Here is a 21,772-nt window from a genome sequence, read left to right as displayed (position 1 = left end):
TGTCCCCAAGGTCTCAGGGCAGGCAGGTGGCCAAAAGAGTTTGGAATCCAGTCTCTAGAGTCCTTTATGCAGGAAGATGGTGAATAACTGGGTGCCTTGTGGGGCCTGATTCTTCAGCACCCAAATCAATTGAGTCTCTGAAGATTTAGAGCCCTCAGTGGCCCAAAGAACGTTTTCCCAGACAGTGCCACCAAGAAATTGGGGACTACCTCATTCTGACCCTTCCAGCCCTCACCTGGCCTGTACAGACCTCTCTCTGCAGAGTATCCCAGGAAGGGCCGTCCATTCACCTGCAACCATCCCTGGTTGACTGTTCCAGTGCATCTCACATTCGCCATCAAGGTTTTCTCTACATCCACCCTGGACCCTGGTTGTTAAAACCTCATCTTTAAAAGAACAAAGATAGAGGCTTCTCTGGCAGTCCAGTGGTTAAGACTCCATGCTTCCACGGCAAGGGGCACGGATGTTAGCACTGGTCAGGGAACTAAGATTTCTCATCCTGCATGCCTCAGTCCAAAAAAAAAAGAGAGACACAAAAGAACAAAAATACAAAGAGCACTGAGAACAGCACCTGCCACGTGGTAAGCGCTCTGTGAGGGCGTGCTATCATGTCATCTCATCCTTGCTACCTCTACCTTTCTGCTCACGTGGAGCTGTGCTAAAACCAATGACAATCCTGAAAGGCAAAGAATATGAATAGGGAATCAGTAACAATCCTTTAAACAAACAAACAAAGAATGTGAAGAGTGGTTGGGAATGAACAGCCTCAGCCAAGGCTAGGAAGCTTCCTAGCCTCACTTCAAGTGATTCATTCAGGGCATGAATTAGAGGTCCCAAACTCAGACCTGCAGGCCTCACACATGCAGCCTGCAAGCGCTCTTGTTCAGCCTTCGGAACACTATATTTTTGTTTGCGTTTTGTTTTGTGTTGGCCGTGCCACACGGCATATGGGATCTTAGTTCCCCAATTAGGGATCGAATCTGTGCCCTCTGCAATGGAAGGGCGGAATCTTAACTGCTGGTAAAAGTCACTCAGTTGTGTCTGACTCTTTATGACCCCACAGACTATAGAGTCGATGGGATTCTCCGGGTCAGAATAACGGAGTGGGTAGGTGTTCCCTTCTCCAGGGGATCTTCCCAACCCAGGGATCGAACCCAGGTCTCCTGCATTGCAGGTGGATTCATTACCAGCTGAGCCACCAGGGAAGCCCAAGAATACTGGAGTGGGTAGCCTATCCCTTCTCCAGGGGATCTTCCCGACCCAGGAATTGAACTGGGGTCTCCTGCCTTGCAGGCGAATTCTTTACCAACGGAGCTATCAGGGAAGCCCCTTAATCACTGGGCCACCAGGGAAATCCCAGCACCATGCTATTTTCAAATCTGTTGCTAATATATAGAAAACCAGATTCCTGGGTTCTCTTGAAAAGGCAACCACCTGTTTGAGAGCTGGGTTTAGATGAGGTATCCCCTCTCCCCCTAGCGTGAGTGGTCTCCACCACTGCCTACCACTCGCCCCCTTCACCCATTCACCTTGACCTTCCCAACCTTGTAGGTCCTTAAGTGTATATCCTCTCCATCTAAATGGCTTCCCCCTACCCCAGTGGAGGCTTGGAAGGAGCATTTTGCCACAGACAATTTATTTTCCACAGCCGCCACCGGATGGACATGTGCCCTCTTCACAGTTGGTGTCGATGTCACCACCAGCTGGAGGGCTTAGAGATGGGCTCCGGGGCTCTGCAGCCTGAGCGAATTGCTTCCCAGAACTTGGGCAAGCGACCTAAGGAAAAGATCCCATTGCTGAACAGAGGGAGCTCAGGCAGCTTTATCCCCGGCCTCTGGGGCAGGATGGGAGTGAGGTTCTGGCCCTGAAACCCGGGAAAGCAGCTCGTGTTGGCAGAGTTATCCACGTACTGCACAGCGTTGACAGCCCTTCCGGACGGCAACACGGAGGTGCTGCCGCAGGGGTAGTCGAAGGCGGCCGCTCTGCTGCTGTGGTTACAATAACTGCGGGGGGAGGCGTGGTCCAGGTGGTCCAGGTGGTCCAGGTGGATGGAGTTGGCGGCGCGTTCCAGGTAGTTGGCTGCAAGCCTCGGCAGGTTCAGGGACTTAGGGTAGTTGCTGTAGAAGGCATTGGTGGATCTGTCGAGGTAGCTGATGCCTTTGATGAGCTGATCCAGGAAGGTGGGGTTAGAGGGACCCGAGGGACGATCTGTGCAGAGCAGGCAGTAGGGGTTGCCGCGACACATGGGCTTTCTGGCCACCTTGGGGCCCTTCGCCAGGTGGCTTGTCTCCACACACTTGGAGTTGTAGGGCCGGCCCATGCAGATTCTCCTCAACGGCAGTCTGGGGGAGCCCGGGCTGTTGGTGGGCTCCGAATGGTTGCTGCTGGCCTCGGAGCCGCTTGGCGTCCGAGAGCGCTTGGGGTTGCTCGCCCTGGTCATGCTGGGGCCGTGGGGCCAGCCTGGAGTCTGGGCCATGAAGGACACGTTGCGGCTGCCGGTGCTGGGACGGCCCGCTTGGTGTCCAGACATTGTCCTGGGCAGGCGGACGAAGCTTTGTGGTACAGAACTGCTGAAATCCCACCTAGAGGCTGGTTCCCTGGGCCTGGTGGGGAGAGAGCTGGGTCAGCTCCCGGCCACCTCCCACTGGGCTTTCCAGGTGTTCCTCTCCCCATCTTCCTCCCAGGCCCAGGGATTTTTTTCAAACAGGAAAGCAGGCCCCATGTTCTTCAGAAAGCACAAAGGGCAAGAGATGGGGAGGAAGTCAAGACCCTGAGAATAACGGAAGTCAGAGGACCCCCCTAGAAAAAGTGGGGCAGTCTCTTTTTTCCTTTCTCTGTAGCCCACATTCTGAAATTCCCATTCACCTTTTAAGCAGGGACTCCAGAAGACCACAGAGACAAAGGACTAAGTCTCTAATGGTGAAATTCGAGGCACCAAGACACACATTCTTTAGAGTAACATCAGATAATCACCCGCTACACTGTACACCCGGCTACTGAACAATGTCTTAGAAGCGATACGATATATGTGCTTTTTCTTTGCCAGTCCTTTGCTTGTTCCTTACTTGTAAGTCTTAACTACAAATCCAGGAGGCAGTTATTATTCTCTTCCTATCTGACAGAGGGTTGACGTGACTTGCCTCAGATCACATAGCTTGTGAGTGGTGGGGGCCAAGGTACTGTCTTGAGTGTATCTGATGACCCCTAAAAGACAATGCCGTGTGGTTGGGGGTGACTTTGTCCTCACCAGCAGTCCACTGAGGAAGAGTTCTCATCTCACCTGTTGGATAGGGGCACCGATGGGGATGGGGAGGGGTGCTTGCTAACCCTGTAACTAAGTTGATCTTGACTTCACGAACCCCAACGGGCGGGACGAGGAGATGCTGTAAGTCTACAGTGGGACTTGTGGGACAGAAGTTTCCAGAGTACAGTGTTTGGTCTTCATCTTCTCTGATGAAGGGAGATGATCTCATCCACTCCACAAAAGAAGGGTTCTTGGGGTTCCTCCAGGTCTGAGAGTGGACACTTCACAGGGACTAGGGCCTGACCAGGCTCTGGCCCAGGTCACCCTGCTTCCTGTCCTGGGGCCTGCCCAGGTGGCAGGAGCCCCAGCCCCATTCCCTCTGTCCCCCAGGTCCCCAATGCTCCCCCATTTCCAGAAGGAAGGCTCTGATTTCTGTCCCCCATGACTGCCAGCTTGATGCTAATTTTCCACTTCTGCCTGGTGAGGACGGAGCAGTATTTGAACCTGTCCCACCCAGGAAACAGCTGTCTGCTCCTCTCTCAGCCCACAGCCCCTCAGCTGCCCTTGTCCTTTGGGTCTGAATCGCGTGGAATGCCCAGACTCTCGCTTCTTCCATCCCCTGTCGAGCCCCACCCCAGCTCGTCCTCCGGACAAAAGGGAGACGCCAGTGGGCTGCCCCGCATGGGCCCTCCCTTCCAGGCGGGCTGGGCCCTCTCCCCGGCTCCCTCTACCTTCAGGAGGTAGATGACTTAGCCCTCCTCTTGCTCTTCACTGGGGAATACCCTGATGCCGCCATTCCAGACTCCTGGCCATGTCATAGAATCACAGAACCCTGGGGTGAGGAGGGCCTCCAGGGGTCAACCTGGTCAGGCTCCTGCCTTAGAGCTGGTGCTGCGTTAAGCTCTCCAGGACAGATGGGCCCTATTTTTAAAGTGAGGCTGGGGTGGACGTTTTCCAGCGTCCCCTGTTGTTTTTCTAGTGTTTAATTATGCTGAGAGTCAGGGAGCTCTTTGCCGGGCCTGATATAACTCTCGTTGGCTGTGGTCAGCATCAATTTTCTTTCTCGTTGGGTCAGCAAACATTTGCTGAGTCTCCCTAAAGAGCTGTCCCTCTGAGTGACCCAGAACATGGCAGCACTTGCTTTTCTCCCTTCTAGCCCGGCCCTCACACAGTCAGCCATTCTGAGTTGAGTCCCTACTATGCAGTGGGCTACAGTCTAAAGATTCCTTCCAGAGCTCCTGTGACCTCCCCTCCCTGGTCCATAAGGGGCATCCTGTACATATCTGTCAGATGCATCAACAAGATCCCCCTTTGAGAGCTCCTGGTGCTTGGCCTCCACTGTTCCCTTCCGGCAAGTAATGAAAATACCCTCTTACTTTCTATTTTAAAAAACATTCAAAATATTCACTTACTGAAAACTTACAAGATAATGAAGTCCCATAGACTCTTCATTCCAATCTACTAATTATTAATTTTTTTCACATTTAGCACCACACACACGTGCATGCATGGATTATTATTATTTTGAGAGTCAGTTGCAGACAACAGCAGCCTTTACTCTTGAATACTTCAGCGTGTATCTCCTACAAGCTGGGAGAACGACACCTTCTTATGTATCCAGTTATCAAAATGTATCCAGTTATCCAGTTATCTTACGTATCCAGGATAATTAACATTGATACAGAGCTATTAGCGAATACACAGTCCACAATTTACTGATTATTTTATCCGATGGTCTCTATGGCAGCTATGTCCCCAGTCCAGAAGCCAATACGTGATCAGACATTGACTTTAGTTTTCAGATCTCTTTGGCTTCCTTCAGCCTGGAAGTCCCTCAGTCTTGATCTTTTATGACATGAGTAGCTTTGAAGAGTGCAGGCAAATTGTTTTGGAGAATGTTCTCACATTTGGGTTTAGCTGCAAGACCACAAAGCACACACACACACAGAAGCCTCCCTGGGACAGTCCCCCGCTCATAACCTTGGAGAGTGAAGGGCCTTTTGCTTTGGGGTGGGGTGGTTATAGCCACTGCAACAGGGAGCTGGGAGGAGGGCTCAGAGGGACCCCCAGAAGGAGGAAGAGGGGTGTAGGGAAACTCAGTGGGCCAGAGAAGCGATGGCAACCATTCCCTTGTGGGGCCTCAGCCAGATCTGGTCCTGTCCTGGGCCGGGGGCCGGGCAGGCAGGCAGACGGCCAGTAAGTGGGCTGGGCCTCTGCGTATTTGTCCTGAAGGTACCCAGGCGCCGAGATCACTGGCCATTTCTGGCCCGGGCACTAAGAGCCTCTGGAAATAGCTCCAGGACAATTATTTCAGGAGGAATGTGCTATCCCCCATCTTCTCAGAAAGCCAGGCTGGGTCCCAGAAAATCAGGAATGTCTGCCTCTGGCCTCCCCGAACTCCAGGGGATCCCGAGGTCCCCTGGGGGCCACAGTGGTCTTCAGAGCTGGGGAGACTGGGAGGCCAGGAAGGGGTTGAGCAGAAGAAAAGTGTCCTTCCCCACGCGGGGAGGGGTGGTTCTGTCTTCAGATCCTGGGCTCTCAGGGCCCAGCCTGGAGTCAGGCTTGGCCGGCGGGGGTCCAGCTAACTCTAAGCCCGGGGACACGGGAAGGGGAGGGAAGGGGAGCTGCCCGCCCCATCTCCTGCCCAGACCCACCCCTGAGAAACTGACGTGGTAGAGCACTCAGTATGTGCCAACGAACCCGACATTGTCAGATCCTGGTCATCACATCCACCCTCCCGTTTAATCCTCGTAGCACCCCTGGGAGGTAGGGGTTTTGCTTCCCAGATGATGTCCTCGAGGCTCAGGGAAAGCAACAGACTTATCAAAGCTCACCCAGCAGCCAGAACGAAGACCCAGGGTTTGGACCCCAAAGCCGATGGGTTTGAGCTCTAAACAAGGAAGGCAGTGGGCCACCCACTCACTCCGTGAGGACTCAGTAAGTAACCCTGAGAGCTGAGAGGCATTGGGAGGGGTCCAGCCTGAAGACCCAGGCTGGAGGGAGGCTTAGCCCTGTCTCTCAGTGAGCCTCCGACATCCACCCTCCAGCCAAGGCCAGCTGCCTCTCGCTCCCTAGCACTGCGGGATGGATGCCAGGGTCTCAGAATATCCTGCCCCTCCCTGCACCGTCTCTAGCCACAGTGGCCCCTACCTTTGCCCCATCTGGGCCATCTCCAACCTTGGCTCCTTAGCTGCATTGCCAAATCGACGGCAAATCGTGAACTTTTCACAAGCCCTTGCCCCTCCCACTCTGTCCTCTTCCACCTGAGCGCCCCTCCCCACATCCCTACTCTCTCCCCTCCGGGTCCCACCCCCACCGCTCGGTTGAGTTCAAAGGCATCTCCTTTCCCTGGACTCCCCAAGAGTGGACGGAACAGCCCCCTTCTCCAGAGACCATAGGACCCTGCCCCGTTACTCCATAGGTGGCTTATTGGCCCCTCACCTGTCGCTCAGAGTTCCCCCTCCGCCCCCGACCCCCAGACGGTGGGAGGAGGGTCTCATTGTTTCAGGCACTGGGCAAGGAGGAGGGGCCGCAGACATGGAGGAGGCCACACACACGTGGGAGTCCACCTCAGTCCAGGGGAACAGCTGGAAGCAGGGGCCAGGGCTCTATTGCCACTGCCCCACCCTGCCTGGAGGACACTTCTCCAGCTTCTGGCAACCCTGAGCTCTGTGACTCACCTGAGCCTTTATCTGGCTTGGGGCCAACACGCCCACAAGACTGAAAATCTCTCCTGGGCTGGGCTCTGGCCCTCTACCAGCTGCAGTCTTCCATCCACCCAAGCATAATGAGTCACAACCCTGCCTCATCCCCTAACCCCCTCAAAGATATCAGCCCTCTGCTCACCAGCCGCCAAAACAGCACTTCCCCAGGCCCACGTGTGGCAGGTACAAGACAGGACAGATCTGTGCTCAGGAGCGCTGGGGCAGGTGTGGCTTGGCAGGAGCCCCAGACTGCAAGAACTGCCCTTTTGCCAAGCCACCTCACGGTTTTCAAGGAGAAGCAGCCAATCTGGGAGTGGACAGGAATCTCATCTTTATGAGCCCTGGGAAATTCCCTCTAAGAGGGAATGGAGATGATGTTCATGTATAAGCTTATATTGTTGTTGTTGTTCAGTTGCTAAGTTGTCTTTTTCCAAAAGTGCTGCACTCATTATGCCAGCAAATTTGGAAAACTCATCAGTGGCCACAAGACTGGAAAAGATCAGTTTTCATTCTAATCCCAAACAAAGGCAATGCCAAAGAATGTTCAAACTACTGCACAATTGCACTCATCTCACACGCTAGTAATGCTCAAAATTATCCAAGCCAGGCTTCAACAATATATGAACCATGAACTTCAGATGTTCAAGCTGGATTTAGAAAAAGCAGAGGAACCAGAGATCAAATTGCCAACACCTGTTGGATCATCTTCTGTTGGAAAAAGTAAGAGAGTTCTAGAAAACATGTATTTCAGCTTTATTGACTACACCAAAGCCTTTGACTGTGTGGGTCACAACAAGCTGTGGAAAATTCTGAAACAGATGGGAATACCAGAACACCTGACCTGCCTCTTGAGAAACCTGTATGCAGGTCAAGAAGCAACAGTTAGAACTGGACATGGAACAACAGACTGGTTCCAAATAAGAAAAGGAGTACGTCAAGGCTGTATATTGTCACCCTGCTTATTTAACATATACGCAGAGTACATCATGAGAAACGCTGGGCTGGATGAAGCACAAGCTGGAATCAGAATTGCTGGGAGAAATATTAATAACCTCAGATATGCAGATGATACCACCCTATGGCAGAAAGTGAAGAAGAACTAAAGAGCCTCTTGATGAAAGTGAAAGAGGAGAGTGAAAAAGTTGGCTTAAAACTCAACATTCAGAAAACAAAAATCATGGCATCCAGTCCCATCACTTCATGGGAAATAGATGGGGAAACAGTGGCAGGCTTTATTTTTGGGGGCTCCAAAATCACTGCAGATGGTGATTGCAGTCATGAAATTAAAAGATGCTTGCTCCTTGGAAGAAAAGTTATGACCAACCTAGACAGCATATTAAAAAGCAGAAACATTACTTTGCCAACAAAGGTCCTTCTAGTTACGGCTATGGTTTTTCCTGTGGTCATTTATGGATGTGAGAGTTGGACTATAAAGAAAGCTGAGTGCAGAAGAATTGATGCTTTTGAACTGTGGTGTTGGAGAAGACTCTTAAGAGTCCCTTGGACTGCAAAGAGATCCAACCAGTCCATCCTTAAGGAAATCAATCCTAAATATTCATTGGAAGGACTAATGCTGAAGCTGAAACTCCAGTACTTTGGCCATCTGATGCGAAGAGCTGACTCATTGGAAAAACCTTGATGCTGGGAAAGATTGAAGGCAGGAAGAGAAGGGGACGACAGAGGATGAGATGGTTGATGGCATCACCGACTCGATGGGCATGAGTTTGGGTAACCTCCAGGAGTTGGTGATGGACAAGGAGGCCTGGCGTGCTGCGGTCCATGGGGTCGCAAAGAGTCGGACACAGCTGAGCAACTGAACTGAACTGAACTGAACTTTTTCCAAATTTGCTGGCGTATGGAGTGCAACACTTTCACAACATCATCTTTTAGGATTTGAAACAGTTCAGTTGGAATCCCGTACCTCTCCTAACTCTGTTTGTAGTAATGCTTCCTTAGACCCACTTGACTTCACACTCCAGGATGTCTGGCTCAAGTGAGTGATCAGACCATCGTGGTTATCTGGGTCATTAAGACCTTTTTTGTATAGTTCTGTGTGTTCTTGACACCTCTTCTTAATCTCCTCTGCTTCTGTTAGGTCCTTGCTGTTTCTGCCCTTTATTGTGTTCATCTTTGCGTGGTATCTCCATTTTTCACTTGGTATTTCCCTTGGTAGCTCCAGTTTTCTTGAAGAGATCGCGAGCCTTTTCCATTCTATTGTTTTCCTCTATTTATACGTCCTTACATACACTTCTACTGGGAGGACAGCAAGTAACTGGTGTGTGCTGTGACCTTGGATAAGTATTGAACCTCTCCTAACCTCTACCCCCTGTTCTGTAAAATAGGAGTGAGGAAGGTGCCCAGTGAAAATTGTTGGCTCAGCTGACTTGCAATAATCGCTAATGTTTACGAAATATCCCCATGTGGCAGGCACAGTGTGCTGTAGTGGTACATGGGAGCCAGCTCATACTGGCTCTCAAAAGCCATTTTTGAAATATTCTAGAATCTGGTGAACTTGTTACTAAACCACTGCTAGGACGGGGGAGCCTGGTGGGCTGCCGTCTATGGGGTCACACAGAGTCGGACACGACTGAAGCGACTTAGCAGCAGCAGCAGCAGCTTGACATCAGCCATTTACACGACAGTTCAGTTTAGTTGCTCAGTCGTGTCCAACTCTTTGCCACCCCATGGACTGCATTACGCCATGCCTCCCTGTCCATCACCAACTCCTGGAGCTTACTCAAACTCATGTCCATTGAGTCCATGTCCAATGAGATCCAACCATCTCACCCCCTGTCATCCCCTTCTCCTCCCTCCCTCATTCTTTCCCAGCATCACGGTCTTTTCAATGACTCAGTTCTTCTGTGTATTCTTGCCACCTCTTCTTAATATCTTCTGCTTCTGTTAGGTCCATACCATTTCTGTCCTTTACTGTGTCCATCTTTGTGTGAAATGTTCCCTTAGTATCTCTGATTTTCTTGAAGAGATCTCTAGTCTTTCCCCTGTTGTTTTCCTCTATTTCTTTGCATTGATCACTGAGGAAGGCTTTCTTATCTCTTCTTGCTATTCTTTGGAACTCTGCATTCAAATGGTATATCTTTCCTTTTCTTCTTTGATTTAGCTTCTTTTCTTTTCATAGCTATTTATAAGGCCTCCTCAGACAGCCATTTTGCCTTTTTACATTTCTTTTCCATGGGGATGGTCTTGATCCCTGTCTCCTGTACAGTGTCACGAACCTTTGTCCATAGTTCATCAGGCACTCTGTCTATCCGATCTAATCCCTTGAACCTATTTGTCATTTCTAATGTATAATCATAAGGGATTGGATTTAGGTCATACCTGAGTGGTCCAGTGGTTTCCCCTACTTTCTTCAATTTAAATCTGAATTTGGCAATAAGGTATTACAAATAGCTGTGAAAAGAAGAGAAGCAAAAAGCAAAGGAGAAAAGGAAAGATATAAGCATCTGAATGCAGAGTTCCAAAGAATAGCAAGAAGAGATAAGAAAGCCTTCCTCAGTGATCAATGCAAAGAAATAGAGGAAAACAACAGAATGGGAAAGACTAGAGATCTCTTCAAGAAAATTAGAGATACCAAGGGAATATTTCATGCAAAGATGGGCTCAATAAAGGACAGAAATGCTATGGACCTAACAGAAGCAGAAGATATTAAGAAGAGGTGGCAAGAATACACAGAAGAACTATACAAAAATGATCTTCACAACCAAGATAATTACGATGGTGTGATCACTCACCTAGAGCCAGACATCCTGGAATGTGAAGTCAAGTGGGCCTTATCAAGCATTACTATGAACATAGCTAGTGGAGGTGATGGAATTCCAGTTGAGCTATTTCAAATCCTAAAAGATGATGCTGTGAAAGTGCTGCACTCAATATGCCAGCAAATTTGGAAAACTCAGCAGTGGCCACAGGACTGGAAAAGATCCGTTTTCATTCTAATCCCAAAGAAAAGCAATGCTAAAGAATGCTCAAACTACCACACAATTGCACTCATCTCACACGCTAGTAAAGTAATGCTCAAAATTCTCCAAGGCAGGCTTCAGCAATATGTGAACCGTGAACTCCCAGATGTTCAAGCTGGTTTTAGAAAGGGCAGAGGAACCAGAGATCAAATTGCCAACATCCGCTGGATCATGGAAAAAGCAAGAGAGTTCCAGAAAGACATCTATTTCTGCTTTATTGACTACGCCAAAGCCTTTGACTGTATGGATCACAACAAGCTATGGAAAATTCTTAAAGAGATGGGAATACCAGACCTCCTGACCTGCCTCTTGAGAAACCTGTACGCAGGTCAAGAAGCAACAATTAGAACTGGACATGGAACAACAGACTGGCTCCAAATAGGAAAAGGTGTACGTCATGGCTGTATATTGTCACCCTGCTTATTTAACTTATATGCAGAGTACATCATGAGAAACACTGGACTGGAAGAAGCACAAGCTGGAATCAAGATTGCCGGGAGAAATATTAATAACCTCAGATATGCAGATGACACCACCCTTATGGCAGAAAGTGAAGAGGAGCTAAAAAGCCTCTTGATGAAAGTGAAAGTGGAGAGTGAAAAAGTTGGCTTAAAGCTCCACATTCAGAAACGAAGATCATGGCATCCGGTCCTATCACTTCATGGGAAATAGATGGGGAAACAGTGGAAACAGTGTCGGACTTTATTTTGGGGGGCTCCAAAATCACTGCAGATGGTGACTGTAGCCCTGAAATTAAAAGACGCTTGCTCCTTGGAAGAAAAGTTATGACCAACCTAGATAACATATTTAAAAGCAGAGACATTACTTTGCCGACTAAGGTCCGTCTAGTCAAGGCTATGGTTTTTCCAGTGGTCATGTATGGATGTGAGAGTTGGACTGTGAAGAAGGCTGAGCGCCAAAGAATTGATGCTTTTGAACTGTGGTGTTGGAGAAGACTCTTGAGAGTCCCTTAGACTGCAAGGAGATCCAACCAGTCCATTCTGAAGGAGATCAGCTCTGGGATTTCTTTGGAGGAAATGATGCTGAAGCTGAAACTCCAGTACTTTGGCCACCTGATGAGAAGAGTTGACTCATCGGAAAAGACTCTGATGCTGGGAGGGATTGGGGGCAGAAGGAGAAGGGGACGACAGAGGATGAGATGGCTGGGTGGAATCACTGACTCGATGGACATGAGTGTGTGTGAACTCTGGGTGTTGGTGATGGACAGGAAGGCCTGGTGTGCTGTGATTCATGGGGTTGCAAGGAGTCGGACACGACTGAGTGGCTGAACTGAACTGAAATGAACTGAAATCTGTTTTGAAAGTCTGTTTTGAACCTGTGTTTCCTTGTGCATAAAACCATAATAACGATGATCTGGATAAATTGAAATTTTCCTGGGTTCCAGCTTCTGTGTGTGTAATTTTATGCATCCACTAGACTGGGCCATGAGATGCCCGTGTATCTGGTCAAACATTCCCTCTGGGTGTGTCTATAAGGATGCATCTCGATGAGAGAAGCATGTGGATTGGTGGACTGAGTAAAGCAAACTGGCCTCCCCTTGTGGCTGGGCATCGTCTAATCCGTTGAGGGCTGAATAGAAGAAAAAGGCAGAAAAAGGTTGAATTCACTCTCTGCCTGACCAGTTGAGCTGGGACATCCATCTTCTGCCCTCGATGCTCCTGGTCTTCAGAGCATCAGACCTAGGTTGGAATCTATACGATCAGCTGCCTGGTCCTTAGACCTTTGAACTACCAGCTTTTCTGGAGCTCCAACTTGCAGACAGGAGATCATGTGACTTCACAGCTTTTGTAACAGCATGAGACAACAGCTAATAATCAATAGTAAATAAACATGTGTGCATATATAAATATAAAAATAATATAGTATATATACATATATGTACACAACATACATTATAGCATATAGTATTATATTTATTGCTATATGTGTGTGTGTGTATAGAAGTTTGTGCCCCCTACCAAAATTTGTATATTGAAACCTAATCCCCATATAGGATTTAGAGGTGGGAAGTGATTAGGCTGAACCCCAAAGAATTGATGCTTTTGAACTGTGGTGTTGGAGAAAACTCTTGAGAGTCTCTTGGACTGCAAGGAGATCCAACCAGTTCATCCTAAAAGAAATCAGTCCTGAATATTCATTGAGAGGACTGATGCTGAAGCTGAAACTTTAATACTTTGGCCACCTGATGGGAAGAGCTGACTCATTTGAAAAGACCCTGATGCTGGGAAAGATTGAGGGCAGGAGGAGAAGGGGACAACAGAGGATGAGATGGTTGGATGGCATCACCGACACGATGGACTTGAGTTTGAGTAAACTCTGGGAGTTGGCGATGGACAGGGAGGTCTGGCGTGCTGCAGTCCATGGGGTAGAAAGAGTCAGACATGACTGAGCGACTGAACTGAACTGAACTGAAGTGATTAGGCCACTGAGGGTAAAGACCTCATGAATGGGATTAGTGCCCTCATAAAGGAGACCCCAGGGAGCTTCCATGCCCCTTGAATTCTTTGGAAATGCAGTGAAGAGTTACCCAGGGAGTGAGCTTTCAATAGATACTGAGTCTAAAGATGTCTTGATCTTAGACTTCCCGGCCTTCATAACTCTGAGAAGGAATTGTTTTTTTAAGTCACTCAGTCTATCTGTTTATGGTATTTTTGTAATAGTAGCTCAAACACGAAGATATAGAAGACTCAGAAATATAAATACATCATTTCTTATTGATTCTGTTTCTCTGGGGAACCCTGACTACTACTCCGTACTGAGTGCTTTACATATATTCACCCATTTGCTCCCCACTACAACCTTACAAGGGAGATGTTAATAGCATCTCCATTTTTTTAGACAAGAACTTGAAAGGCAGAGGTGAGTGAACTCACGTAAAAAAGCGTGGCCAAGACATGAACCCGAGCAACGTGGCCAGGCCTGCCCCCTGCCCCCTGCCCTACTGCCTCGGGGCCATACTCACAGGTTTAGCATTTCCTGAGTGGAGCCGCTTGGCTAAGGGTTTTCCACCTGCAACAGGTGGACTGAAGCCTTCCAGTCTTCTGTGATTAGCTTTTCCTTTAATAATCAAATTAAAAGCTCAACCGTCCATTCCACGTGCCAGGCGAAGGCCAGCGCCTCCCCCCCGCCCCCATTCCCGAGGAAGCCCAGGGGGCTGCTACGGTCGCTTGTCCCTCCCCACTCTGAGTCCCTGCTTCTGGACCAATTCTCAGCCCCTCTCCCATGACTGCCATCTTGGTTTGCCTTTGGCCACACCATGCAGCTTGCGGGATCTCAGCTCCTCTACCAGGGATGGAACCCCCTCCCCCTGCAGCAGAAGAGCAGAGCCGTGACCCCTGGGCCCCAGAGAAGTCCATCCGTGACTGTCACCTTCCCTCAGCAGAGCTGCGCCCTGCTCCCACCCCAGTGACCTCTACCACCTCCGTATCCGTGCCCCAAGCCGCCTGTGACAGACCTGGCCCGAGGTGCTGGGTGACCGAGGGTGGCAACACGCGGCACAGGACAGAAAAGCCTGCCGTGGAAGAGACGGCCACCACCCCGTGCTCACGTCTCCCGGTCTCCTTCCCCTCAGGCCTGGGCCGCCCACTCCCACCATGACGCTCTCGGGAGGTCCTTTTCCATCTTAGCTCCTCCCCCGCCTCGCTTTGGGGTACCCCCCCACCCAGGCCTCCCCCTTGGGGGCTGCTGAGGTCAAAGTCGACATTTCCGGTTCCTGGTTGACCCTTCAGAGTGGCTCCCACGATTCTTCCCTGGGGTGGGTGGGGGATGTCACCTTCCACATGACGCTGCTCTGACTCCCCTGGTGGCTCAGGTGGTAAAGCGTCTGCCTACAATGCGGGAGACCTGGGTTCGATCCCTGGGTGGGGAAGATCCTCTGGAGAAAGGAAATGGCATCCCACTCGAGTACTCTTGCATGGTAGCTTACAGTCCATGGGGTCGCAAAGAGTCGGACACGACTGAGCGACTTCACCTCGCTTCACTTCCTCCCGCCGCCCCCACTAGGGTGTGGAGCAGCCGCTGACAGCGTTTCCCTTTCTGTAAATATGCTTTAGGTGACCAGATCCTTTCAGTAACATTGTGAGGTAGATCCTTTGTCTTCCCAGAGAGGAACCTGGCCCTGAGATTTTGTTTTGTGCTTTTTTTTTTTTTTTAATTACCAGACATCAGACCTTTGGGCAAGTTTACTTCCCTTATCTGAGTCTCAACTGCCTCATCTGGAAACTGGGGTAATGAGAATACTTGCACCCAAAGCTTAATTCCTTGGCGTGTTGTAAACTCTCAATGTTATTGTTGTTGTGTCTGACTCTTTTGCGACCCCACGGACTGTAGCCCACCAGGCTCTCTGTCCACAGGATTTCCCAGGCAAGAATACTGGAGCAGGCTTCCGTCTCCTTCTCCAGGGGGTCTTCCTAACCCAGGGATCAAACCTGAGTCTCCTGCACTGACGGGTGGACTCTTTACCACGGAGCCACCAGGGAAGGCATAAATCCTGGCCGTTCAGTAATTGACAGATGAAGAAATTAGATTCTAGGCCCAGCTGTGTTCTTTCATTTTATTTTATTTTTTTGGCTGCAGACCTTATGGGATCTTAGTTCCCCAACCAGGGATTGAACCAGGGGCCACGGCAGTAAAAGCACCACATCCTAACTGCCAGATTGCCAGGAAATTCCCCGAGCTGTGTTCTTCACGCACTGAACGACATGGGCCTCAGTTTGCCCAACTGGAGAGGAGATAGTGGAACTGAATCATCTCTGAAGACTGTCCCAGGCCTGTCCTTCTGAATGACGGCATCCATGAGTCTTTACCGTGCGCGCTTAGAGCCTTCTGGACCTTGCCCTGTGTATGTCTTCACCTCTGAGCTCATTGAACTCCTTTCTAATTTTTTAAATTAACTTTTATTGGAGTATTGATTTACAATCACCAGTTAATTTACAATGTTGGGCTACTTTCAGGTGTATAGCAAAGTGAATCAGTCACATATACACTCACATCCACTCTTTTTTAAAAATATTCTTTCCCCATATAGGCCATTACAGAACACTGAGTAGAACTCCCTGCGCTGTGCAGGAGGTCCTTATCAGTTACCTGATACACAGTACCATGAACATGTCAGTCTCCCCGTTGCCCCCTGACATCCCTTTAAGGCCCCAGTTCAGTCAGTTCAGTCGCGCAGTCGTGTCTGATTCTTTGCGACCCCATGAATCGCAGCACACCAGGCCTCCCTGTCCATCACCAACTCCCGGAGTTCACTCAGGCTCACGTCCATCGAGTCTGTGATGCCATCCAGCCATCTCATCCTCGGTCGACCCCTTCTCCTCCTGCCCCCAATCCCTCCCAGCATCAGAGTCTTTTCCAGTGAGTCAACTCTTCTTATCAGGTGGCCAAAGTACTGGAGTTTCACCTTTAGCATCATTCCTTCCAAAGAAATCCCAGGGCTGATCTCCTTCAGAATGGACTGGTTGGATCTCTTCGAAGTCCAAGGGACTCTCAAGAGTCTTCTCCAACACCACAGTTCAAAAGCATCAATTCTTCGGCGCTCAGCCTTCTTCACAGTCCAACTCTCACATCCATACATGACCACAGGAAAAACCATAGCCTTGACTAGATGGACCTTAGTCTAGCAAATTATCAAACCCTAGGAGGGAGTGGTGGGAACTCCCAATTTATGGCCAATTAGGTCAGAAATAGGAGAAGGCAATGGAAACCCACTCCAGTACTCTTGCCTGGAAAATCTCACAGACAGAGGAACCTGGTAGGCTGCAGTCCATGGAGTCGCTAACAGTCGGACACAACTGAGCGACTTCACTTTGACTTTTCACTTTCATGCATTGGAGAAGGGAATGGCAACCCACTTCAGTGTTCTTGCTTGGAGAATCCCAGGGATGGGGGAGCCTGGTGAGCTGCCATCTATGGGGTCGCACAGAGTCGGACATGACTGAAGCGACTTAGCAGCAGCAGCAGCAGCAGGTCAGAAATACAGGGGTAGGAAATTCCCTGGCAGTTCCGTTCAGTGGCTATGAGTCTGTGCTTCCACTGCCAAAGGCCTGAGTTTGATCCCTGGTGAGAATTAAGATCCTGAAAGCCAAGGAGCCAAAAAACAAACAACAACAAAAATTGTACTAGGGTAGCCCTAGCCACTGGTGTCTGAAGTGGGGACAGTCTTATGGAGCTATGCTCTATTCTTTACGGAGATACCCGGGAGGCAGTGGTAGAAATGAGCTGTTGGGTGCCCAGTGGGTGTCCGAGAATCACAGAGTTGGTGGGTGTCAGAAAACAATTTACAGCTCCTTTTCTAAAACAGCTCTTACAGGAAACCCATGAAAGAAACATGTCCCAAGAGATAAGAAGAGGCTCTGATTGATTCAGGCTGGGAAGGGAGGTGCCAGAGACCACTGGGAAGATGTGCCAAAGCTTGGTGGTGTGTTCCCAAGCAGAAAAGTACTAGTCTTTAAACTTTTCTGTATGCTTGAAACATTTCACAATTACAAGTTTAAAAAAAAAAAGCAGCAGAAAGAGGATGGAGTCCGGGGTCCTGGGGGCTGGCTTCAGTTGCGCCCTCGGACCACTCTCTGACGTGAGCAAGTCCAGGCCCCGCTCTGGGCCGCAGGGGCCAGTCTCCAGCAGCCCTGCCGGTGCTGGTATTTTATTAGACGTTTTCATTTGGTTGTTGCTGTTCAGTCACCAAGTCATGTCCGACTCTTTGCAACCCCCTGGGCTGTAGCCCGCCAGGCTCTTCTGTCCATGGAATTTCCCCGGCAAGAATACGAGAGTGGGCTGCCATTTCCTTCTCCAGGGGATCTTCCTGGACCAGGGATTGAACCCATGTCTCCTGCCTTAGTCCAAACATGTACTGAATGTCTGTTGGGTGCTTGTCTATTTACATAGACAAGTCTGACCTCCCGAGCAGACGCTGAGCCTCGGGAGGGTAGGGGCTGTATACTCACCCGTGTCCTCAGGGCCCAGCATGGCCCCCGGTACCTAGCGAGTTATTTGAAGGAAGGGAGAACAGACTGAATGACCCCCAGGCCAAGTTCTAGAACACCTCCACCCCTAAAGTGTTTGGAGTCTGTAGTTGGGGCGCAGCTCACTGGGTGTCCATCCACGTGTGTGGGAACAGGCCGTGGGAACAGGAGATGAGCCGTTTCGAGGTTTGGAGGCCTCCACTTCCTGCAGCAGACCCTGCCCAAGACTGGCTCCAGCCCTAACCTCTGACCCCACTGGGAAAGCACCAGGAAACAGGCCGGAAGGCGGGAAACTTCCCCTGGCCCTGGTCTGGGCCCAAGCTGCTACCAGGCCCAGGGCTGAGCCCTGAGTCCGATGGGCCAGAGCCCACCTCCTAGCTCAACCCGCAGAGCTCAGCTGCTCTGATTACGAGCTCCTCAGCACCTCCTGTGTCCCTGAGACCACTGCTAGCCACTTGGTAAACACGAAGCGGCCTATGTGTGCAGGGAAGGCAGCTGGGGTCAGCAGACCTGGGTTCAGTTCCCAGCTCTGCTCTCAGGCTGGGTGAGTGTGGGCACTTTCTCTGCCTCCCTGAGCCTCGGTTTCTCCATCATATTTGTTGTGGAGATCAAAGCAGAGATGGTCTCAGTCTCATATCATACTCGAGGAGCTCAAAAACAAGTCCAGCTCGGGGCTTCCCTGGTGGTCCAGTGGCTAAGACTCCGCACGTCCACCGCGGAGACCCTCGTTGGGGAACTGAGATCCCCAATGCCGCGTGGAGTGACCAAAAAATAAATAAGTAAAATAAAAAGCAAGTCCTGTTTACAAATACTGCTGAAGCTACCTGAAGCCCTGGTCAAGCCTACTCCTTCTCTGCTCGGAGGGTGTCACCAGCCTGATCGCTGCTGATCCTCACTATCAGTTTATCCCGTCCTCACACATCTCTATCCCACGTATGACTGATTTGCCTGTATCCGAATGCTATATATTTTACGGTGTATTGAATACATTATTCTATAATTTGCCTTCTTACTGTATGAAATGCTTTTGTTGATACATGGAGATGGAGTTAATTTTCATTCCCTAGCGCTGCTTTCTACAAATATACCATGATTTATCCATGCTCCTGTCGATATACATTTGTTTCCAATCATGTTTGGCTATTTCAAGCAACACTGAAATAGGTATTCTTTTACGTGTAAAAAATGATTTATGGGACTTCCGTGGTGGCACAGTGGATAAGAATCCTCCTACCAATGCAGGGGACACGGGTTCAACCCCTGGCCTGGGAAGATTCCACGTGCCGCACAGCAACTAGGCCGTGCGCCGCTACTACTGAGTCCATGCTTAGAGCCTGCCAGCTGCAGCTCCTGAAGCAAGTGTGCCTAGAGCCTGTGCTCAGCAAGAGAAACCCCTGCAAGGAGACGTCCACGAGCCACAACGCAGAGTAGCCCCCACTCGCCGCACCTAGAGAAGCCCTCACATAGCAACGAAGACCCAGTGCAGCCAAAAATAAATAAGCAAAATTATTTAAAAAGTGATTTATGCAAAGATGAATGTTTTCGAGGAGCTTACATGGATTCCAGCAACGTTTGACTGTCATTTAAATGACACACTCTCCTGAACCCCAAATCGAGGCAACAACTTAACCATGAAATAGACCATTTGAGGTCGGGACTTTCTGGAATGCAAGGACAGTGATTGTCACCTTCTCTTCAGTGGTGCTCCCTCAGCGCCAAGCCCCAGGTAAATGCCCTACCTATCCAGATGATCAGAAAAAACCTCTGTGAGGGAGCTGCTGGTATAACCCCAGCTGTGGGAACCAAGGCGCAGAGAGGTCAGGTATCTTAGTTAATGGATAAATGAACTGGTTTGAATTCAAACCAACTCTTTGTCTGTCTGACTCCACTGCCCCTGTGTAGCCCAACAGACGAGGGGTCCCAGATGCGACAGCAAAAAGGCAAGAAGGACCGATCCCGACCATGGGCTCAAGGAGCCTTTCCCGAGGAAGGTGCCAGTCCCACCTGGCCTAGAAAAATGGGGAGCACTGCAGTGGCGTCAGTGGGCAGCACGCAGGACCAGTGGCACTTCAGGCCCAGGCGCCGAGACTGGCAGAGTTAGCTCTGCCTTCGTCCCTCGCCTCTCCTGCCACACAGCTTGCTAGCGTTTCTCTCGTGCTTCCCATTCTTTCCCAGTCTATCTTCTATCCAACTTTCTTTTTCCAGCTTCTTTCCAACTCTCCTTTTTATCTTTTATTCTTCTCTACTTACCTTTTATTTCTCTCTCTTTTTTTAATCTTTCCCTCTTGGGTCACCTCTCTCTCATTCCCCTAATAGTCCATCCATCCATCCATCCATCCATCTATCCATTCATCGGACAGGAACTGGGTACCAGTGCCGTGTCTGGGCCTTGGAACCTGTGTGACGCTGGCCCTAGAACTCTGATGACCATATTCGTGTCCCTCAGCCAAACTTCCATGAGGAAACTCTGAGACCCATCCCCTCCCTCAAACAACCAGAGACAAACACATTTTTACACGAACCAGGCAACCAACAAGGAAAAAAAAACCTGGACAGTCATGGCTCTCGTGCACCCCCTGCTGGTAACTTGAGAGATTACCTCCTGGGCTAGAGAGTTCCTTCGTGACTCCAGGTGGGGCTGGTTGGTCTCTCCGACTTCACCCCAGCTGCCCTGCAGCTTCTTCTGCCAGTGAGTCCACTTTAGGAGCTCCGCACGGTGGGTTCTTTTCCAACATGTTTAATTCCACAGCCATTGAAAGGCCCAAGCCAAAGACCAGAGGATGAAGCAGTGAGAGAGTTTGCTATGGATTGAATGTTTGCATCTCCCTAAATTCTTACGTTGAAGTCTGGCCCCCAGTGTGATGACAGAGAAGGCGGGGTCTTTGAGAGGTAACAGGTCAAGAGAGAATAGGGCTCTCATGAAAGGTATCGATGCCCTTGTAAGAGGAGACATGAGAGCTGGCTTTCTTGCTCTCTTCCCTCAACCATGAGAGAGGACTATTGTTCAATCGCTAAGTTGTGTCCGATCTTTTGTGAGCAAACCAGGACACGGGATCTGCCGGCAGCTCGTTCTTGGGCTTCGCAGCCTCCAGAACTGTCAGCTATAAATGTCTGTTGTTTAAGCCACTGCGTCTATGGCATTATGTCACAACGACCCAAGCAGACTAAGACAAGTGCTTGTTTTAACCAGAAGCGTGCGCTCCCCAGTGTGTATGGGAATCAAGCACGTGTGTGCTCTGCTGTGTGTCTACTCAGGGGTGCGGACGTCGGGGAGCCAAGGTGCCCGTTCCAAGCACGTGCTTGCACACCATGCCACGGGCACGATGGAGATGTGCGTGTGAGTGATCCTGCCCTGTGCACACACACACCACCGTCCTCAGGGAACGGGTGTGGGAAGACACGCTCGCAGCCCCCTCACACATAGGTGGAACAACCCCGAGGCCTTGGCCCCCAGAGTTCCCGGTGGCTTGGACCCCAGCTGTCCGCTAACACGTGCCAGGCTAACTTCCTTACCTTCTCGGTTGCGCGTCTCTGCTCCCCTACATGGGCTTCTTGGGATCAGCTCCAGAATAAACCGCCTGCATTCAAACCCTTGTCTTGCTCCTGAGGCAGTGAAGGAGGCAGCCCAGAGGAAAGAGCACCTCGCAGAGGCTGGCAGAGCACGAAGATGGCAAGAGCCTGGTCCCCAGGGGCATCACAATGCCTCTGACTTTACCAACTGGCAACTGGCCTGCCTCTCCGTCCCCATCCCTGCCTCCTGGTTAGGTGCTGCTGCTGCTGCTAAGTCGCTTCAGTCGTGTCTGACTCTGTGCAACCCCACAGATGGCAGCCCACCAGGCTCCCCCGTCCCTGGGATTCTCCAGG

At 50.2% G+C, this 21,772-nt stretch overlaps 1 protein-coding gene across 1 annotated transcript; it reads right to left on the bottom strand.

Annotated features, from left to right (window-relative positions):
- Positions 1-1,693: 1,693 nt before the first annotated feature.
- On the bottom strand, positions 1,694-2,530 carry LOC138075378 (uncharacterized). The gene has a single exon (XM_068967094.1). It carries the CDS (start codon positions 2,528-2,530, stop codon positions 1,694-1,696), a length of 837 nt encoding a protein of 278 aa, XP_068823195.1.
- Between the last annotated feature and the right edge of the window lie 19,242 nt (positions 2,531-21,772).

Source organism: Capricornis sumatraensis, chromosome 3, assembly GCF_032405125.1.
Source record: "Capricornis sumatraensis isolate serow.1 chromosome 3, serow.2, whole genome shotgun sequence".
Classification (NCBI taxonomy): domain Eukaryota; kingdom Metazoa; phylum Chordata; class Mammalia; order Artiodactyla; family Bovidae; genus Capricornis; species Capricornis sumatraensis.
Note: the sequence above shows the minus strand (reverse complement) of the source record. Positions and strands in the feature narration are given on the sequence as shown.